Source organism: Lucilia cuprina, chromosome 2 (assembly GCF_022045245.1).
Source record: "Lucilia cuprina isolate Lc7/37 chromosome 2, ASM2204524v1, whole genome shotgun sequence".
Taxonomy (NCBI): domain Eukaryota; kingdom Metazoa; phylum Arthropoda; class Insecta; order Diptera; family Calliphoridae; genus Lucilia; species Lucilia cuprina.
Genome location: NC_060950.1, coordinates 38,073,472 through 38,095,618, shown reverse-complemented (window position 1 = coordinate 38,095,618; position 22,147 = coordinate 38,073,472). Strand labels below are relative to the sequence as shown.

The 22,147-nt window shown below is 33.9% G+C and overlaps 2 protein-coding genes across 3 annotated transcripts; one reads left to right on the top strand and one right to left on the bottom strand.

Moving 5' to 3' along the window:
- The first annotated feature begins 10,211 nt into the window (after positions 1–10,211).
- Positions 10,212–14,324, top strand: LOC111676860 (GATOR complex protein Wdr59). Of its 2 annotated transcripts, XM_046947135.1 has the most exons (10): positions 10,212–10,611; positions 10,671–10,881; positions 11,232–11,364; positions 11,433–11,583; positions 11,646–11,819; positions 11,878–12,552; positions 12,618–13,383; positions 13,465–13,718; positions 13,785–14,006; positions 14,182–14,324. In XM_046947135.1, exons 1-10 carry the CDS (start codon positions 10,315–10,317, stop codon positions 14,257–14,259), a joined length of 2,961 nt encoding a protein of 986 aa, XP_046803091.1. In that variant the 5' UTR covers positions 10,212–10,314; the 3' UTR covers positions 14,260–14,324. The 2 variants fall into 2 exon arrangements, with proteins under 2 accessions (XP_046803091.1, XP_023293622.2); XM_023437854.2 differs by having other exon boundaries at positions 10,213–10,611; positions 12,618–13,718.
- Positions 14,325–14,740: 416 nt separating this feature from the next.
- LOC111676859 (enhancer of mRNA-decapping protein 4 homolog) lies at positions 14,741–21,268 on the bottom strand. Its single transcript, XM_023437853.2, has 14 exons — positions 20,608–21,268; positions 20,351–20,556; positions 19,134–19,516; positions 18,816–19,069; positions 17,706–18,742; positions 17,444–17,647; positions 17,188–17,385; positions 16,813–17,124; positions 16,475–16,679; positions 16,179–16,419; positions 15,947–16,112; positions 15,654–15,871; positions 15,295–15,587; positions 14,741–15,223 (listed from the first exon to the last, which is right to left on the bottom strand). Exons 1-14 carry the CDS (start codon positions 20,916–20,918, stop codon positions 15,037–15,039), a joined length of 4,215 nt encoding a protein of 1,404 aa, XP_023293621.2. The 5' UTR covers positions 20,919–21,268; the 3' UTR covers positions 14,741–15,036.
- Positions 21,269–22,147: the final 879 nt, after the last annotated feature.

Sequence of the window (22,147 nt, the reverse complement as noted above, 5' to 3'; positions counted from 1 at the left end):
ATACCGAAATAAGCCAAAATACCGATAACCCTAAAATACCAATAACCATATTTTATTAAAAAAAACTATAATCTTCAAAGTAACTCTTTACTTTATTAATATTAACAATATCACTGGCGTTTTTTATTTCTTTCTCAAACATTGATAACCCTCTTTGTATAACCACCATCACAAAAGAAGGGTGGTATATTGTTTTTGTCATTTGTAACATATCAAAATATTGTCAAAAACCCAAAGTATATATATTTTGGGTCCTTGTTAAATTATAACCCCCATTATCCAATGTCTAGTTTTATTTTATCGTAAGGTTAAATTTACAGTTTCCAGCAGAAAATCTATAGGTAAAACGATAACCGGAGGTGGAGTTATCGATAAGAGTATTATCACTGGCTAAAAGCAAGTGTTGCGAGGAAATTTGACATATGTCAGTAAGTCATCAACTATATATTGTCTTTTATGAGAAACGGCTCATAATTTTGAAATAAGTAAGTTTTATACGATCCAAATCTACTGACGATCCAAAATGTATCTACCAAATAAAATGAGAATCGGTCCATAATTGATCCTACCCCTAATATAAAGTCACATTTAGAAAATTTCCTCACGTTCATTGCAGGCTTAAAAATATGTGTTATGAAATTCGACATAAGAAACGTTTATATGAAAATTAATCTTGCATTTTAATGAGGATTCAGAAAATTACGAGCATTATACAGAACCAAATCTATGTACAAAATTTTATGAGTGTCGGTTCAGAAATGATTCATACAACGAACGCCCTTTTCAGACTATTACTCTTATGTTCACGGTTTAAAAATTAAAAAAAAATATTTTGTTAGTTCAAAAGAAATCAGTCCATAATGTTTAGATGGTGGGTATATGAGATTCGGCATAGCCAAATATATGACACTCACTTGTTACTATTTATTTATGTTTTATTAATGAAACGTAAAATTTTACCATGATCTTACCCTGGGGATAGTGTAAGCTATAGACCAATTTCACTGCTGTCGGCTTTCGGGAAGTTAATTAAATATTTTATATTGGCAAGGATCAATGATATCATATTGGACAGGGACACTTTGATGGACAATCAATTTGGGTTCTGGACTGGTTTATCTACGACACATGCACTTATGGTATTTACGGACTTTGTGGCAAAAGGACTGAACAATAGGTGCCAGACCATGGCTGTGTGTCTGGACTTTTCAAAGGCCTTTGACACTATATGGCATGACGGCATAGTTTACAAACTGATGGGTATAGGTTTTGACATGATGACCTGTAGGATGATTGACAGTTTTCTAACTGACCGTAAATTTAAGGTTAGACTGGGTGACATTTTATCTAACGAGAGGTCATAGTGGAAATAACGAATATTAACTAAGTTTTTCTCTGTTTAACGGACATTTTTAAATATAAAAATGTAAACAATAACAAACTTTGACAGCTAGAAAAACCAGGCGAATTAAGAAAAAATTTCAGCTGATTGATTAACACCACCTTATATGAATTCGAATTGACATTGTGCCCGCACTTGAAGGCGAATTGACTATCAAGGAAAATTTTCAAAAACAGCTGACAAATCAAAGCGAATTTCTATTTAACAAAAAATGTTTATAAATTTTAATCTGTTTATAATTTTTTTTGATGCTTAAACTTTTAAAGCTTAAAAACACAAAAATATACCCTAATCACACAATTTCAATTTAATCACAAATTTTACATATACACAATGAAACCAGTTTGACAATAACAAAATGAAAACAAAGTTTGACATTTACAAAAATTTTTTTCTATTAAATATTAACATATTACACAATATTGTTTAACTAAACAAAATCTCTTTCGGAACACTTAATATTAAGAAACGCATATGAAGAATTTACCCGGCTAGCAGCAGCCAACTTCTACGCTATGGCTTAATTTTGAAATCTATTAAATGTTAACAAATTAAACAATATTGTTTTATATATACACTATGTAGATAAAGAGATTATCTAAAAAAGTTTGTTTCGGAACGCTTTTTATAACAAAACTCATATGAGGTATTTACCCGTCCGGCGGCTGCTACATTACGACCAAATATTGAAAATTACTCCGTCGGAGTAGAATTATCCATTCGCAATAAATATTTATTCATTCGTAATATAACATTTTTATGAATATGTACTTTTTTATGTTTATTTTTCACAAACAATTAAGTTTTACTTAACTTAAGGCACTTACTTAAATTTTGCAAATTAAGCTGCCTGAATAGAGTTTTTCGTTTGAATCAAACACTATTCAATTCAGAATATATTTTCCTCACAAATTTTAATATCTTTATTTTTGAATATAATATAAACATTTTACAAAAATTGTTCATCAAATGAATTCGCGTACTTATGGTTTTTGACATTTACGAAAACCAAAAGCAAAAAACAAAATACATCACCTTATAGCAAGATATATTAATTATAAGGTAGTGTTATCAGAACAGCTGATCGTTTTTTGCTACTATGTTCATTTTTCGCCGTGGTGTAGAATTAATGTCAAACTTTGTTTAAATTTTGTAAATGTCAAACTTTGTTTTCATTTTGTTAATGTCAAATTTGTGATTAAAGACATAATTTATGCTGTTAAATTCGTTTATGTTTTAAGACCAATAATAATACTACACGAAATTAGTTTTATTTTTAAAAACATCAAATTAAATTACAAACAGATTCAAATTTATAAACATTTTTTGTTTAACAAAAATTCGCTTTGATTTATTTGTCGGCTGTTTTTGACATTTTTCCCTGACAGCCAATTCGCCTTCAAGTGCAGGCACAATGTCAAACTACATATAAAAAAATATAACCAATTCGCTCGGTATTCTGAATTCGCCGATGACTCTACCTTATAAAATTAATATACCTTGACCTTATAGTATATTCGCCTTGATAATGATAATATAATTGCATACAAATGCATACAAAATTTTTATTTTAGAAAATACTCTTTTTCTATTAAATATTAACATATTAACCATATTGTTTTATATTTATACCCTCCACCACCATCAGTGGTGATAGGGAGTATATAACATTCCGTGTGTAACACTAAAAAATATTCATCTGAGACCCAACGAAGTATATATATTCTGGGTCCTTATCAAATTCTGAGTCGATTTAGCTATGTCCGTCTGTCTGTGTAGAACACAGACAGACGATAAAACGAAGCAATAGAATTTAACAAAATTCACCCAAAATGTTCTTCATTTTCCTAAGTTGTTTGGTATTGAAAATGAGCAAAATCGGTTCACATCGGGAAAATTTATGAATCAAAATTTAAAACAACCTCGAAAAAATAAGCATTTTTTACACATTCTGATGTAATTTTCTCGAAAACTATGCAAGGTAATTCCATGAAAATCGCCATACATTCATTTCTACACAAGAGCTTAGTCTCTGCGGAAAATCGGTACACAATTTCATATACTTCCTATATAAAAGTACATATTACCGGAAAATGGGTTTTTTGTTAATAACTTCCGTCGCAATGTCGATATCTTCACAAAATTTTACAAATTAAAATCTTATGTCAATAGAATTCATACAGAGGAAAAAATTTTTTGGATGGGTCCTCTTCCGAAAACCACTTAAACGCACATAATTCATTACTAAATTAAGATATCCATATACAATTTGGTATTAGTATTGCTCATATGCATATAAATATTACAGTGAAAAGTTTTTCGATCGGTCCATAATTGGTCATAGCTCCCATACAAGGCCCGTTCCCGAAAATCACTTAAACGCTCATAACTCATTACTAAAATAAGATATCGATATAAAATTTGGTACATAAAAAAATATTACTATGAAATTTTTTTTCCCATGGGTCCATAATTGGTCATAGCTCCCATACAAAGTCCCCTCCCGAAAATTACTTAAACGCGCATAACTCATTACTAAATTAAGAAATCGATATAAAAAAATTGTATAAGTATAAATGCATACATATATTACAGTGAAAGTTTTTTTTTCGATCGGTCCGTAATTGGTCATAGCTCTCATACAACGTCCATTCCAGAAAATCACCTTAACGCGCGTAACTCATTATTAAATGAAGATATCCATATAAAATTTGGCACAAGTATGGCTGATATACAGAGAAATAATATTTTTTTCCTATCGGTTCATAATTGATCATAGCTAACATACAAGGTCCCTTTTGGAAAAACACTTAAAGGCACATAACTCATTACCAAATACCCATAAAATATTTTGCGTAAATATACAAGGTTCCCTCCCGAAAATCAGAAAAAACGCACATAACTCATACCAAATAATGATATAGATATAGAATTTTGAAATTTTGTCTTTATACACGCAGAGAAAAAAATATAGTTGTTGGTTAGAATTGTGGTTAAATTTAAAACATATTATGATCGTTATTAGTATAATAATCATATTATGATTAAATATAGTCCGAATATTTCATCATAATATTATATAGTGATAATGTGATGTTGTAGTATCATATGTAGTTTCAAGCAACCACATTATGGTTTCATGTAATCATATAATGGCTTCAAGTAATCATATTATTGTTTCAAGTTACCATATTATTGTTACAAGTAGTCACATGTCTTCATGTAACCATATTATGGTTACATATTAATATTATATTAATCTTATGTGCTCGGTGTAAAATGTAATTATTTGTTAATTTTCTTTTAAACAAACACAAAACTTCCAAGCACTGATAATCCCATAAAAAATATATATCCACACTTTCAAGCCAATATAAACACAATATAATTTTTTTTAATTATTAATTTTTTATGTACTTTATTATATTTTTAGATAGTATTTATTTTTCACAATTATTTTAACACTGCATTTGATTAACAATTTATTTAATCCGATCTAGTACGGATAAACCATACAACTGATATATAAATGGCGATACCAAAATATTTTTAATAGTAAACGTATTTTACTTATATCTTAAACATTATATGCATAAGCGTGTAAAATCTTACCATTTAATGATTATTTGATAGTTTAAATGATTCTAAAGAAGATAATATGTTTACATAATTATCATTACTTATTTGTTGTAAAAATAATTATTTTTCAGAGAATCATTCTCAAACTTATAATTGTCATAAACATATAAATGTTTTCAGTAACTAAAATATTGATAAATCTTGGAATTGTAATAGATTTAAATCTTGGAATTTTTCTATTTAGACATGAGAAAACTCATTTCTACATATACTTGATAAATTAGATATGTATTATAATATAAAAGTAGCTGGTGGAGGGTATTTAAGATTCGGCCCAGCCGAATATAGCACTCTAACTTGTTTTATATTAACATTATTTATATAACTTTATTAACTAAAAATAATCATTTCCGGAACACTTTATAAAACAAAACCCGTATGAGGTATGAGGGTAACCTGCTGCTGCTACTTTATGGAATTTTTTAACAAACATTATGGGTGTGGAGCTTGTCGTGACGAAACCAAGAAGGAGGATGGTGTTATTGCTGTTTTGTTGCGGGTGGCAACAAAACATCATCCAAAGTGGTTCCAGGGTCGAATAGGGAAACCTCCAGCTGCTTCCCGGCAAGCACCTTCAATGAGCCTCAAAAGGGGACCATTAAAGAGCTAGATCTGGGGATGATCAGCCGACCTCATCAACGAAGAAGGTGAAGAAGTCCACAAGCCTGGATGGAAACTTTCGGGCGGCTGTTATAGATCGGTCTGATCCGGATGGGAAGATCTGTCCCGAGCTGTGGCAGCTGATCTAGAGAGGTAATTACGTTCCTGGACGTAATCGCTGCATACAGTGGTAGACCAGATGACGTATCCTTCAATGGTGCAGACTGGGATAGGAGCATCAAGATTGTCAGCTGTGGCAATAAAAATGCCTTTGAATTTTTAAGGGCCACGGTTGCCAAGCTTGGTAAGCTTAGTCCGGACTCAAAGCTCGAGGTGATTTATGCATCTGAATTACCACTCAGGTCAATAGTAACAGTATGGATTAAACCACCCATAAGACCGGTGAACACCATAGTGGCGGTATTGGCCAAGCAGAACAGTAATTTCCTTACAAACAACCAATGGAAGTTTTTTGCTTCAATGGTTTGCAAGGAGGGATTTCCGTTTCGTTGTAAACGAAAAATCCCTCGAGATCTTGGATGGGCTTAGGGGATTTGTCAACTTTGGACTTGGAACTGTACGGTTTAGGTACATCTGAATTACCACTCAGGTCAATTGTGACAGTATGGATTCCAGCACCCATAAGACCGGTGGACACCATACTGGCGGTATTGGCCAAGCAGAACAGTAATCTCCTTACAAACAACCAATGGAAGTTTTTTGCTTCAATGGTTTGCATAAAGGGAGAACTCGAGAACTTGGATGGGCTTAGGGAATTTGTCAACTTTGGACTTGGAACTGTACGGTTTAGGTACTCTAAACATTACAGATCCAAAGAAGCTGCGGGTGGTGCAAATAATCCTGCTTCACTGTGAGGCAGCTTCAGCGGAGTTGGCAAGTTTCGTCACCCATTCCCAGACGGACGTGGCCCTAATCCAAGAACCATGGTTAAATAACAATAGGGTTTGTGGATTAGCGATCACGGGATATACTTTGTTCGTCCCGTCCACTGGGGATAAGGTTAGAACTTGTATATTTGCAAAGAATGAACATAATTTTCTAATATCTCATTCTTTTAGGAGCGGTGATCTAACCGTTATAAACATAGAGGTCAAGGGTAAGCGTTTGCTCTCGTTGGACTCAGTGTACATGCCGTATAAAGCTATAGAGCCGCCTAGTGTAGAGGTGCTGGAGCTGACGGCGTATGTAAAGCGGAAAAGCGCTATCCTAATACTAGGCTGACATTATAAAAGAGGTGAGCTAGTGTTTAATTTTATTACTACATGGAATCTTATTATCTGTAACAGGGGCAATATGCCAACGTTTAGAAATAAAGATAATGAAACAGTCATTGATATTACCCTTATCAGCGATTGAAAAGTACATACCGCTATTCGTTCTCTAACCATAGCCGGATTTACTCAAATTCACTGTGAAAGTACACAGTGAATTTGAGTAAATCCAAGCAGGAACCCTTTAGGGATCGTAGAAAAACCGACTGGTTAAAATTCTTTAACAGGGCCTGGCAGATGGATATTAATGTTCTGCGGTCCTTTGAATTGGATAAGGTTGTATACAAATTTACCAGTGTGTTAACGGAGAGCTATGAGCTATCCTGCACGATGAAATTTCCGGGTAGGCATAAGCAAAGGTCGACGGTAAGAAGGTTGTTTAATAGGGCCAAGCTTACTAGACTTCCAAAAGATTGGAACAACTACAAAGTGAGTTTCAATAAGTATAAGAGAGAGATCAAAAGAGCAAAACAGACATCATGGAGGAACTACTGTGAATCTGTTGGCAAAGTAAATGAGATGTCTAGGTTCCACAGAATTTTAGCCAAAGACCCCAAGGCCGTAGGTTACATTCAACGAGAAGACAACTCGTGTACGGAGTCCAGCTCAGAGACACTCTCTTTGCTTATGGAAACTCACTTCCCAGGTTGCGGGTCCGGATGGTGTTTTTCCGGCCATGCTCTGTAATATTTCTGAAGACGCATTGGCACTTCTTTCTGATATTTTCAAGAGGTGTCTCCTCGCGGGAAACCTTCCAAGAAGGTCGAGAGAGGTTAGGGTAATCTTTATTCCTAAGGCCGGTAGGGCATGCCACTCGAAACCGAAGGATTTCAGGCCTATCAGCCTGTCGTCTTCTATACTGAAGACCTTAGAACAAAATAGAAAATAGATAGCAACGCTCAACATGCATACCTAAAGGGTAAGTCGGTTGAGTGTGCGTTGCATGCAGTGGTTGGTTGTATTGAGCACGATTTAGAGCATAGGGAATATACTCTAACTGCGTTTTTGGACATATAGGGCGTCTTTAACAACATTAGAGTCGTTACTCGTACTCGGAGTTCAGGATTTCCTAGTGAAATGGATAGTTTCGATGCTTGATAGCAGAATCATCCATCATCAACCTTAGGCAAACGAGTTACCAGGGTACACCACAAGGAGGAGTGTTTTCTCCCCTACTATGGTTACTGGCGGTCAACTCTATCCTAAGGATCTTTGAATATAAAGGTAGGAAGATAGTCGCTTATGCGGATGACGTGGTGCTACTGGTCGAAGGTAAATTTCTCCCGACAATCAGTGAGGTCATGCAGTCAGCACTAAGTGATCTATCAACCTGGGCAAACAGAAATGGGTTGGGTGTGAATCCATCTAAGACGGAGCTAGTTCTTTTCACTAGGAAATATAATGTTAAGACCTTTAGCTTGCCGAAATTGAACGGCGTTAATCTGACATTTTCGGAAGGAGCCAAGTATCTAGGGACCTTCCTTGACCGAAAATTGTCTTGGAAGAGAATATACAGGAACGGCTTAAAAGGGGTCTCAATGCCTATTACACATGCAAAAACTCTCTTGGTAAGAAATGGGGTTTGCGGCCAGACATGTTAAATTGGATTTACACGTAGGTAGTAAGGCCCATTATAACCTATGGTTGTACTGTGTGGCGGGTAGGAATGAGGAAATGCAGCTATAGATTAATACTCAGTAGGGCTCAGTGTGCTTCTATCGGCATAACAAGTGCCAGGGGCAGTACACCGCAAGCGGCATTGGATATTATTCTGAATCTGCTCCCAATTGAGAAATATGTTGAAAGAGTACCGACTAGGAACTTATTCAAACTATTTGAATCAGCTCTAGTAAGACCAAAGCGGGTAGGCCACACAAGAATACTGTACGAGGTAGGTCTAACTGGAATTGAGGGAAGTATGGAGGGTATTTCTGATCATTTGGTTACGACCCTGGACTTCGGAGTAACACCCTCAATATTGATTCCTAGTAGGGATGAGTGGGAAAGATCTGAAATACTGTTTGAGGGGTGTGCAGTTTTTACTGACGGGTTTATTTAGTAGATAACAACATAAGAGTGTTTTACAGACTTCCGGACGAATGTAGCGTCTTTCAAGCGGAAACCCTGGCTATATGGAAATCCGTGGATATTATTAAGGCACACATAACTAGGGGATCGGAAGTGACGATTTATGTTGATAGTCAGGCAACTCTTAAAGCTTCAATACATTCTAGCTTGGCAAACAGCTGCAAAAGGGACCTGAAAGGGTTAGTCAGGTTATACACATTCATGCTGTGTTGGGTACCGGGACACTGTGACATACAGGGAAATGAGATTGCAGATGAATTAGCCCGACAGGGCTCGAATTTTGAGCTATGACACTATAGCCGAAGTTAAATCCAAAAGCAACCAAAATGCTATTAGGATTGGACAGGAAGAGTATAAGGATTTTAGTAGGGGTAATAACCGGACACTGCTTAATTGGAACCTTTATGTAAAGTACATATTCATGAAAATATTATATAACGAATGAATGAATGAATATATGTTGCGAATGGATAATTCTCCTCCGGCGGAGTAATTTTCAATATTTGGCCATAAGTAGCAGCCGCCGGACGTATAAATACCTCATATGGATTTTGTATATTAAGCGTTCTGTAACAGACTTTTTTTAGTTAATCTCTTTATCTACATAGTGTATAAGTATATACAACAATATTGTTTAATTTTTTAACATTTGTTAACATTTAATAGATTTCAAAATTAAGCCATAACGTAGAAGTTGGCTGCTGCTAGCCGGGTAAATACTTCATATGCGTTTCTTAATATTAAGTGTTCCGGAAGAGATTTTTTAGTTAATCACGTTATCTACACAATTTTAATATAAAATATAAAACAATATTGTGTAATATGTTAACATTTAAAAGAAAAAAAATATTTTTCTTAAATAAAAAAATGTAAACAATAACAAACTTTGACAGCTAGGAAAACCAGGCGAATTAATAAAAAAATTATCAGCTGATTGAATAACACCATCTTATATGAATTCGCCTTGGCCAGCAACTTGTATATAAGGTAAAGGGTGTAATTGTGATGATGAAGGGTATAATTTTAAGAAATCAAATAAAAATTTAAAATCAAGATTTCAATTAAAAATAAAATTTCATTTGTAGATTTTATTTTTTGTCTTTGCTGATTATAAAACACGGCAGCACCGATTCCAGCTGTCATCATTTTATTGTGAATATGTATAGTAATAAGAAGTAGCTTTATTTTCTTATCAGTGTTTTTGTTTACATTTATTGTGCTTTCAATATCGAACAGTAGATTTTTAAACTATTATTTTAAATTCATAGGATTTTACATGAATTAGATATAAAAATGCCGTCAACTGATACTCTACGAAATGCTGAACGAGGAGGCGAACGAGAATTATCGAGTTATATACGACAAAGTGATAAAGTATATGAACATCGGGAATCGCAGGCCACAGCCATGACGGTAGATTATACGGGCCAATGGGTGTTGTTGGCTGGACGACGTCATCTTGCACTGCAGTGTTTAGGTCAAGACGATGATGATGGCTTCCTAAGAAAATATAACACAAACTCAAAGTATGAGGTTTCGGCAGCTGAATTTGCTATTTGTCCTGAAAGTAAGGAGTCTTGTGCTATAGCGGTATGTTTTTTTTGTTCTTTTATTACCAGTTACTAATACATATGTATGTATATTTTTAGACAAGTCAACACATTGATGTTGTCACTTGGGGAGCGGCAGAACCTCGTTATATACATTCACTTCGCGGTCATACACGTATGGTGACTGATATTGATTGGCACAGTAAAAACCCAAATCTTCTGGCCAGTTGTTCAATCGATACATTTTCTCATATTTGGGATCTTAGAGATTCTCGTAAACCAACATTATCATTTAGTGCAGTTTGCATGTGTAAGTAATATTTTCTTATATTCATTTATACCTACATACATATACAATACAATGTATTTTGTATAAACTTGTTGCATTTTCAATAGTTGTTTTGCTAAATTTGTTTCATAATTTAATTAAATTTTATAAAATTATTAATGAATGATGGTAGAACCACTGCTATATGTATGAGCTAGATCGTATTTGGCGTACATGAATTTAAAACTTTCACTTGTTGTATTATAATTGAAAAGTGCTACAGCCTAGATACACTTTCTTTTCTTTAAATTGAATTGTTTCATCCTTTTTTTATGATTCGTCGTATTCATAGTAGTATTGTTATAAATCTTTTTTTAAATTGTTTTATACAGCCGGAGCAACTCAAGTTGGCTTTAATCGTGTCTCTGGAAATCTTTTGGCTGCAGCACATGATGGTGATTTACGTATTTGGGATATACGTAAAGGATCTTGCCCTATACACTATATTACTGCTCATCTTAATCGGTACAATTTTAACAGAAACATATTGCTTTTGATTCTGATAAATAAATTTTCTTGAAAAACACATCTAGAGTTCATGGTATAAATTGGAGTCATCGTAGAGAAACTTGTTTAGCTACTGCTAGTCAAGATGGTACAGTGAAATATTTTGATATTAATAATCCAAGGAGAGCTGAGAAAATTATAACAACCACGTCACCAGTATGGAGAGCAAGATATACGGTATAACAATAATTAAGCAGTTTTATTTTAAATTAAGTACTTAACGTTTTTATTTTTGAAAGCCTATCGGTAATGGATTAGTAAGTATAGTGGTACCCCATTTAGGGCGTGGTGAAAATAGTTTGCTGCTATGGAGTAATAGCAAACAAAATGATCCGGTATGTTCCTTTGTGGGTCACACTGATGTTATATTAGATTTTGCATGGCGTCCAAATCGCATGAATCAAATGGAAATAGTGAGTAATTTTGTTTAGTTTAAAATTTAAAATACAAACAATTACTATCCGTTATTAGGAATTAGTAACCTGGTCACGCGATCGCACTTTGAGAGTTTGGAAAATTGATGATAAAATGCTAATGCATTGTGAACCGGACAATGATTCAAATGAAAATTATGACATAACACAAGAAATGCGAATTGAAACGCCTACAAAATTTCAGCCCATACATTCTTCCTCATTTCAAAAACCATCAATGCTTCGCACACAACCAGTAGCAGCATCATTGCCTATCGAAGCAATCGATGCACTGCATATTTCAAACCTAATACGTTCGCGGTCTCCGCCACCTGCTATTTCACTGCGTACGCCTACACATAGGCGTAAAGAGGAAACTGCAGTGGCACGATCGCTTACCGATCAACCAACTTGTTCTTTACATCATGAATTTTCGTTACTGAATACCAATATGCCACATATTGAAGTCGATGTTTTGGATGCAATAAAACGATATGCAGTTTTTAATATTTCGGCAGGTGGGCATGTCATTGTTTTGCAAACTACGTTTCCCACGGAGTATCCTAGTCCTAATATATGTCCCGAATTCACGTTCTGCCCGGGAACAACAATTCACGAAAATCTAACAAGATTAATGATGAAAGTGCTAAAGACAAATGCCTTGACACGCGTAAAAAAGTCTCGCACCTGTTTGGAACAGTGCTTGAGAGCACTGGTGACGGCAATGAAAAAGGTAATTTTATTTTTGAGAGATCTTTGTTGCAAATTATAAAGTGTCGTATTTGAAATTTCATTTAGTCTGGTGGTGGTTCTGACAAGTCACAAATGCGTTTGCAATCTCCTCGTCTGGAAGGAGCATTAAGTGGTGCTTTGCATGATGCTTGCATACCATTTCCCAGAACTTCGGCAGCTACATTCAATCCAGTAGGAATGTTGTGTAGTTTTGCACAAGTTCTTAATACAAAACGTTTAACTCTAAGGCATCAGAATACCACTCCCCGCACATTGTCCGCCATCAATGGCGGCGGCCTTTTAGGCAATGTAATGGGACCCCAACCAGTTCTATACACCCATCGGGATTCAAATGCCTCTTTTTATTTACAAGATCGTATGAGCTCTAAACATGCAAAAAATCGGTCTATTCAAAAACCAGCACGCTCGACCGCCATTGTTCACATCTACGAATGTTATAAACTCCTTAATATCAGTCGTATAATGGCCAAAGAATATTCCTTAGATAAGAGGGACATTATTGAGACATGTCGCAAGAATCGGCAAATATGTGAAAATCATGGTCGCTATGATTTGTTGCCTATTTGGACCATGGCTGAAATGATAGCCACTCCCAATGTACCACAAACCGAAAGCATGAAATATGAAATGATTCTCAATGAGGATCCGTTTAAGAAGTGCCTTTTAGAAGCCTTAATTATGCATTTCGCAAGTATGGGCGATTTGCAAACGGCCGTAATGCTGGCTTGTCTGTTCCATCCTTTTGGTATTAATGGCATGAGTGTATGTGTACCCGGAGTAGTGGGTGTTGCTGGCAACAGTGGCGCTAATGGTATGGCATCATCTTCTAATAATCTAAATTATCACAGTAAATTACCAAATCTTACACCAAATACTTCGCCTTATCACACAGTCTTGCCCATAGATACACATGCATCGCCGTCCACAAAAAATGGTTCAACTGGTTCCAATGTGGCGCAGTACCTTAAACAGCTACGAAGTAATTCATGGTCCGATTCCCTGGACTGTGTGGACAGCAAACATGTTAATAGTGAGTTGTATGCATGTTCCCTAATACGTCGATCTCGCATACCACTATTTGATCAATTCAAGAAGTTATATGCTGAAATATTATATGGTTGGCGATTGTTAACAATTCGATCGTTGGTAAGTTTCTGCAAATTTAATGGAGAAAAATACAAATACATTATATTGTATTTTTATGTTTTATAGATTTTAAAACACACCGCCTTTAGCAAAATTCCACCACAAGGTGTTGAATTTGTCACAGAATGTCCAGGCTGTAATAAAACAAAACGTACTTCTGCTTGCGGTCCTTGCCAGCGACCAGTTCTCTTTTGTGCCTTATGTTGTATACCGGTAAAAGGAGCAGCAAATGCCTGCTTAGCGTGTGGACATGGTGGTCACTCGATGCATATGATGCAATGGTTCGAGGTAAGACAACATTTAGTTCTTACTGACTGTCGGAAGAATTATATACATAATTTGTTTTATAATTTTTCGGATGTACTTTTTTAACATGACATATCTAAACAATATTTGGTTTGGTCTAGACACTAATAAAATAATAAATTAGTTTTTTAATTCATTTCATCTTTTTCGTTTCAAGAAACATAATGTATGTGCTTCTGGATGCGGTTGCCATTGTTTGGAGCAGACAGCTCTAATGCTGGAATATATTAAATAGTTAAATACCATAAGTATAAACAAAATAAATAGTTATAAAGTTTGTTCTTTTTTGTTTCATTTTAACTTTGATTTGTTTTATTTCTTATACTAAACGTTTTTTTAAGGGATAAATATTTTTTATTTTATTTTTCAAGTACAATATATAATAATGACATTAATTTGTTACAAAAAATACTTAAACTTAATGAGCTGTAAAAATGTTGCACATTTTAGTTTTTAATTAGAGACAAATGTTTTCATATTAATCTGGTATTTAAAATTAAGATAGTCAGTCATACTTAAAAGTCTGCAAGCGTTTCATTCAGTTTGGTTTGCACCAATGGGATGCGTTCACATGTCTGATTTAACTTTATTGCTTTTCTAGTTATTACACCACAAACATTATTGAGTTGAAAAGTACATTTAAAATTAATGTCCTTAAAAAATTTAAAAATAAAATAATCTTGCACATACTTTGTACGAAATGAAAAAAAAAAATGTACAATTCTTATGGTCAAATTTATTTTAAATGTTGTCATTGGATTAAAATATTACGAAGGGAGATAGAGATAAATACACAAATTAATCAAAAATTGTCACGATAATTCTTATCTTTAAAAAGTGGAAACAGAAAAGAAAGGAAAACACAAATCATATAGATGTAGAATTTAGCAAGAATTCAATTCTTTAAAATCATAATATGTAGAACTAAAAATGCTTGGCGTTTTTTGATTTTTTTTTTTTTTTTTCAATTAAATCTGTATGCATTTGAGTGAAGAAAGGAAAAGGCCGCGTATTAGAATTGATCTTTGTAGGCTTGCACAGCTTTCATAAGCATGCGTACATTGCTGCATTGTGAACTCTTGGGGTAGTTAATAAGAAACATTTGGCAATTGCGGAAAAGTTCTTGCAAAACTTTTGGTGCATGTTCTCTTGTAATAGGATCCATTGGGTTAATGGCCAATAGCGCTTCAGCCAAATAACTAAAATAAATGGAAATTATGTTTTATATTCGAATATGAGAAACAAGTTTGTATAATTTTGAGGCTCATACTTCTGTTTGAGTTCATTGTGATCGCTCATATCGGCCGAGATTTGCTGTATTAAAGAGAGCAAAACCTTTTGTTCCAAACAGCAGTCAGGTGTAAAGACGGCATTATGGTCGGCACTCTTTAGTGTGAATTCCACCAAACTTAAGTCATTGGCTAGCAGGGCTTGATGGAATGCTTTATTTATTTGTCCCTGCAATAAAAGATGTCTAATGGTATCTTTGGCTCCGTACATGGGAGCGGGTGTATTCGCTTGTGATCGTATGGCTGCCACTTGATTTTCAAAAGATTTTCGCACCTAAATTGTGTGTTAATTCATAATTATTAAGATTTAATGACAAACGTGTTTTTACTATGACTTTACCTCCGATCGTATGGTTTCTTGAATTTGTCGCGAAAGTAGAAGTTCCAATCCCTTGATATCTTTACGTGTTTCCAGCATAACATCTTGTACGCCGTTGCGATGTTTAGTTAAAATAGAATCCAAATGTTGTCGAAAACCAGAAAATTTATTAAGAATTTCCTCCGTAGAATCATGCATTGGCTGCAGTTGTTGTAAATAATTATCAAATTGTTCCATAACTAAACCGAAATGTAAATGTTGCGAAAATATTTATCTCAACGATTGTAAATTTATCAAAAACGAAAAATACTTACATTCCTTTATACCCACGGAAAATGCTTCATGTAATTGTTTGAACATGTTTTGGGAGGATTTTTCATAGGCGGGAATTAATGTGCTGGACATGGATTCCACGAAAGCAGCCTGCAAACTACCCTGTACTCCAACCAACACTGACTTGCCAAAAGTATCGATAATTGTCTAAAAGAATAAAATTGTAAAACATGAATTTACCGTATTTATGTGCAGACTGTTTCAAAAACATACTTTGCTCTTGCAGGCTTGTGCAATATTCTCCTTAATCATTAAATCGAATGCTGAGAGTTTTTGTGCCACATTCAATTGTATTTGCTGCTGCATATTATCGAGTTTGGCTGCCAACATAGGGCCCAATTGCCGTTGTATTTCCAGAGTCATTACTTTGGACACCATTTCGCCAAATTGAGTCAGCACGTATTGATTCATAATTTGCATTATACTGTCACGCAATTCACGATTCTGAACATCTCTGAAAAACAAATCAATTGAAGTAACGTTTAATAAATTTATTAACCTTTACTCACTTTCCAGCTAAAAATGTGGACAATTTGCGGTTATGTTCAGTTTCGTAACGGATCAAATATTTCTCCATTAGTTTAGATAACTGCATTTCCAGTTTATAGCCAAATTCAGACATATTTTTGGGTTTAAAGTTTCCATTTGCCTTTTTCAGCTCGGACACTTCATTTTGTAGACTATTAATTTGTATCGATTGCATTTTAACCAAATCTGAAAAAGTATTTTTAAAGTATTTTTGTTATGATTAAATTTAAATTACTACTTCCGAAAAGCGAGGGATCTCACTATCTCTTTGTAAAAGACATATTGTCACATTTTAAAGATTTGTTTATTAAAAACATACCAATTAGTTCACTAATTTTTCCATTTATGTCACTCAAATCGTTAGCAACATTGTTCATATTATTTGCAACAATATTGTTGTTATTATTGTTGTTGCTGCTATTATTACTCGTGTTGCCTAGAGTTGGTGCCAAATGACTATTGCTAAGGTTTGACATGGAGGAGGCATTAACAGCTTGAGAAATTAGATTAGCTGCATTTTGTAACTCAGCAGAGTGTTTATTATTCGATACTTTGGGAACATCGGGTACTTTGGGCCAATTTGTGGTGGCTGCATTTGTTTGTGCTAATTTAGTGTTTGTTGGATCTGATGCTAAAATAAATGCAATATTAATTTTGTAAAAAGAGTAATATAAATAAGAGTTTAAACAACAACCTGTTACATTAATATCTTCTGTTCCTGTGGCATCTGTTTCGGTGGCATTTTCATTGTTTTCCTCTAGCAACTCATCTCCACTATAGGAACTCTTATCATACTCCTGTAAAGACATTATCTCTTGCACTTCACGACTTGGACTTGAGCCACCACTAGCCAAATTTTCACCAATATTTCTACCAGGATTTCTGTCAATAGCTATAAGAATTTTTGTTTTCAATGCAACCGTATTATTCACAAAAAGTATACATCTTACCCATAAAGTTCTTTTGCGATTCTAGATTATGGTGTTTTAGTTGCATTTTTTGTTGCTCTTTGTCTTCAATGATTTTATTGTTGACCAAATTCAATAGGTTTATATTTTCGGGTTTAACAGGCGCTGCATTTTGACCAGCTACACCAGCCAACATCAAAATAGTATTAAGAACCTCACTACTGACATTTTCAGGGGTTTTACGCTCTATAAAAGTACAAGTCAATGAAAAAGGAAAATTTAAATTTATATATGAAATCAGTACCATTGTTGGACGATGATGTGGAAGTGAACGCATCCGGCGTCATGAGATTTAATTGGGGATAATTCTTATTTGAGGTTGATACTTTAGGAGAAGGATTACGTGAGTCGGCTTTATTTTCCGTAGCAATAACACTTGGTGCCGCAGCGGCAGCAGCAGCAACTGCAACCACAGTCGACCCAGCAGAACTTGAAGCAATATTAGCTGTGGAAGATACGTTGGAGGAGGAGGCAATATCTAACAAAAGTTCTAAAGCATTTTGTTTGTTTCCTGAAAACTCATCCTTAATTAGAGGAATATTACGCGTGAGCTCTTCTACCTCGCTTTCGTTACGTATAACCTCTACATCGTCATCATCGTCAGTTCGTTCGTTATTTTCACTTGCGTTTGATTCCAGAACTTTATTGCTTATATTATTTCTGCTTACGGCACTAGTATCGCTGCTTGACATGGTACTCTTTACATCAGAATTCTCCGGCACACTTGGTTGATACAATATATGACACTCTTGCATGCTTTTCGCCTGGACAATGTACATGTGGACAACAACACAATAAATAGACGAAGTTTCTTCATCGTAGTCATCTAATTCTTCACACATGTAATTATCGTTTGAACACTTATACCGTCTTACAGCAGCATCGACTATGGAGAAGGAGAGTATGCCAGAACTAAGAGGAAATTCGGAAATACTTTTGATATAAACGACAGCGGGCGTTGTCATCTGGGATGTACTGCCGGAAGCAACGCTACTACCGCTGTTATCTTTATTGACTACTTCCTCACTATCAGACGTTTCTTCTTTGATTGCCGGATAGCAGCTGCTCGTGTTTATGATTTGCATCACATAACAAGTGCGTGTCTCTAAGCTGGACACAACTAAATACGACGAAGTTCTATCCAATTCCGCTATGAAACGCAATGGCTTTTCAATGCTACAACTAAAATTTATTGTTTGCAAACAATTCCATGTGCCACAATCCCAAACTTTAAACTCCGTATTATTATCAGCCCCGGTTATTGCAAATTTCCAGTAGGTACTTCACGTGCAATATTAGAGCAAAATGTTCAATAATTGAAAAAAAAATGAGTATATATATATGTATTCCTTACTCTGAATTGTTTTTAGTTAAGTTGTCAAGGAAGAAAAATGATGATACTGGTTTATCATTATACGGTTTCCATTCGTGGAGACAACGAGGATCCTTGTCATGGATATACACTTGATAGAAGCGTATAACACCATCAGTACTGCCTACACCCAATGTGGAGCCATCCGGTGATAACGCCACCCAAGTAATTGTTTTCGTCTCGTCATAATGCCTCAAATAACCCGATTTTATATCACTTGCTTGACATTTACCCATCTACAATCAATATTACATACTTAAAACATAGAAGAAATAACTTACATACATGCGCCATACATACCCCCTGATCAGCAACGACTATATTAACATTGAAACACTGAAACAATGATCCACGTGCCCAAACAATCAGTTGACTATCTTCGTCATCTTCTCCTGGCAGTTCAATAAATGGACACCATGATATTTTATCATATTTTGGAGAATAATTTGTCAATGGATCCTCAATCTTTAGAATTAAATTGCACACTAATGTCCCCTCCTGCAATACGATTCGATGCACATACAGTGAATTTGCATCAATCGATGCCAATATATGCTCTTTTTCAATGTGAGCAAATTGTAAATCTAGTACTTCGCCAGACATTCCCTTAATTAAAGCACGCAAGCCTTTAGCCGTATTGACAACACGAACCATGCCTTCCATGCGCGATACTTTGTTGTTTACTGTTAAAGGCATACAATTATTATGAGAAAATATATTAAAATTTCTGTTCAAGGAAAGAATGCAGTATATTAGCATAACACACAAAAATATTGTACATGTGTGACAATCAAGGATACAGCTTTTGTCTAAAGTAATAAAATAATAGCCTAAAATTTTAATGATCTCCAAAAGGAATCTTTCCATAAATTTTCGAAATAATTACATAGACATTCCTTAGACAGAAAACCTGGTTTAGATACTTTCAGCTTTAATACAGATCGGGGTGCTTGTCATCATTTATTATAATTTCAAAGTACTCTTTAGTTTAAACTTCTATTGATCATGGAATTGTTACTTATGTGAATTAACTTTTATGTATTATGCAAATTTCCTAGAAAAGCAAATATAATATTAAACTCATATTTCTCCACTAAATAGAAATATGTGTGTTTCTGTTCTTTGTTTGAAAGTTGTAGTGATACTGGATTATATCGAAATTTATACCCCAAAGAAAAAAGTCTATGAAAATTCGGACACATAGACAAAATATTGAGAAACGGTAAATTTGAAAATTGTCCTATGGCATCGGTTCCTTGATAGTTTTTTTCGAACATCAAGTTGAAATGATTTGGTACAAATATAGTTGCAATTGCTATTGATAATAGCTAAATCTATACCTATAGTTTACCTTATTTTTATATTAATATAGGTATGTGTTGGAGTTAATGTTTTTGATATTTTTATAGATAATAAGACTAGTTGTAATATAATTTTTAAATTATAAAAATGGCCGCATATTTATAATGGGTAAACGAAAAATCAACAAACAAATCTAATTTGTCCAATCAACTTACCATTTATGGCATATGCAATATACTTCTCATCAATATGAACAGCAATCAAATGTCCTGGATAGTTTTTCACTTCCCATATGTAGTCAACAATGTTCTTCAACTTAACCTTTGATGAGCCATGATCATGTGTGCCAGGATTAGCTATTATTTTAACATGTTTACTTTTAATTTCCTGACAACATTGTTTATCGCCAGACTTAAAAGATCTGAGAAAAAATTAGTAGTATATTATGATTTTTTTATAAAAACATACATACATTATTTTAGTATTATTATTTATAATATTATCAGTATTTTCTGCCATAGTATTTGATGACAATGGAACGACTCCAGCAGTTGGGATTTGTTGACCAATTGTACTCATGGTTTGTTTATTGAAAAGGCGAAAAGAAACTTTCACTTTTGGTTTTTTAAAGGGGCACAGCTGCGGGTGTAGGTTTGTAGTTAAGATTGTTGATGGATCAGCAATGGAAGCCTGTGAAATTTCGAGAGAATTGCCACGCCTTTGAAAACTCCTCAATAATGATTTCTTTAAAACAGCGTCTACAGTTAGAAGCGCAACTAACATTTACAATACACGTTTATAATATACTATTAAACTTTTAATTTTTATTATCTAAAACGCTTTTAAGTTGAATCTTTTGCATTACAAATAAAAATATATGTACTAAACAACGAAAATGATGTAGATCTTTTCTTTTTTTGCAATTGTTTCTATTATGTGCAAGTGAAAATATTTTTTTACGCTTTTGTTGTTGCTCTTCACAATAAATTTGCAAAAGTTTATCTTTTGCATATCCTAACAATATATTTGGAAATAATATTTCGCAAAAATTATATTTTTTTATTAACAGACATACAAAACTATTTTACTTATTTTACACTTTTGCAGTTTTTTCTGCTTTTTCGCACAAAAAATCAGAAATGCCGCATAGAGCCTTGCGCCGACAAATATTCACGGCGGCGGCGACTGACACTAAATATGTCGGCGGCGGCTTAAAATCGACTGTAAGCCGGCTAAGTTTTCAACTACGTTTAGTTTTTAAATTTTCAACAATTTTAAATAAAAACGGAATCCGACAGATCAGAAAGTGGGATTTGGAAGCAAATATATTGTTTGTAACAGCAAAACAGAGCAAGCTCAAAAGTTGTGTGAGAATATATGCAGGTATGAATAAAAAATTCTTAAAAATTAAAAACAAATCCTTTCTCCAAGTTTTACGAGGATCAGCCGATATTTAACTATATCCTCCATATAAAACATCTGCAGAAAATCAGTCTCTAAAAAATTTTGCATTATGAAAATGATCCATAACGTAAAAATAAATATATTTTATTTATTTATTTATTTATTTATTTATTTATCCAGTAATAAAAGAAGCCAATTTGGGCAAAATAGTATTATATAGAATTCTTCGAGTAAATTTCTCGCAAGGTATATTAATTATAATTAATATATCTTGAATTTCTCGTTTAAAAACGAATTCGCTTAATTTTTCTCGTTTTAAAACCGAGTACACAAATCTAGTCAAAGTAAATCGAATGTAATTTTATTCTAATAAATTAAAAAATAATTTTATGCGTTTTTAATACAATTTGAGCTAAATAGAAATGCTATGGGCATTTTTAACTCTTTTTTATATAAAAGATTTTTTACCAGGTTTTTACCAGAAATTGTAATATGTCATTCACACCACTTCAAAAACTAGTTGGTTTTTGAAAAACTAAATTTCAAAAACCAATACGTTAACACATTAAAATTAATTTTAACGCAATTTTTACTAATTAAATTAACTT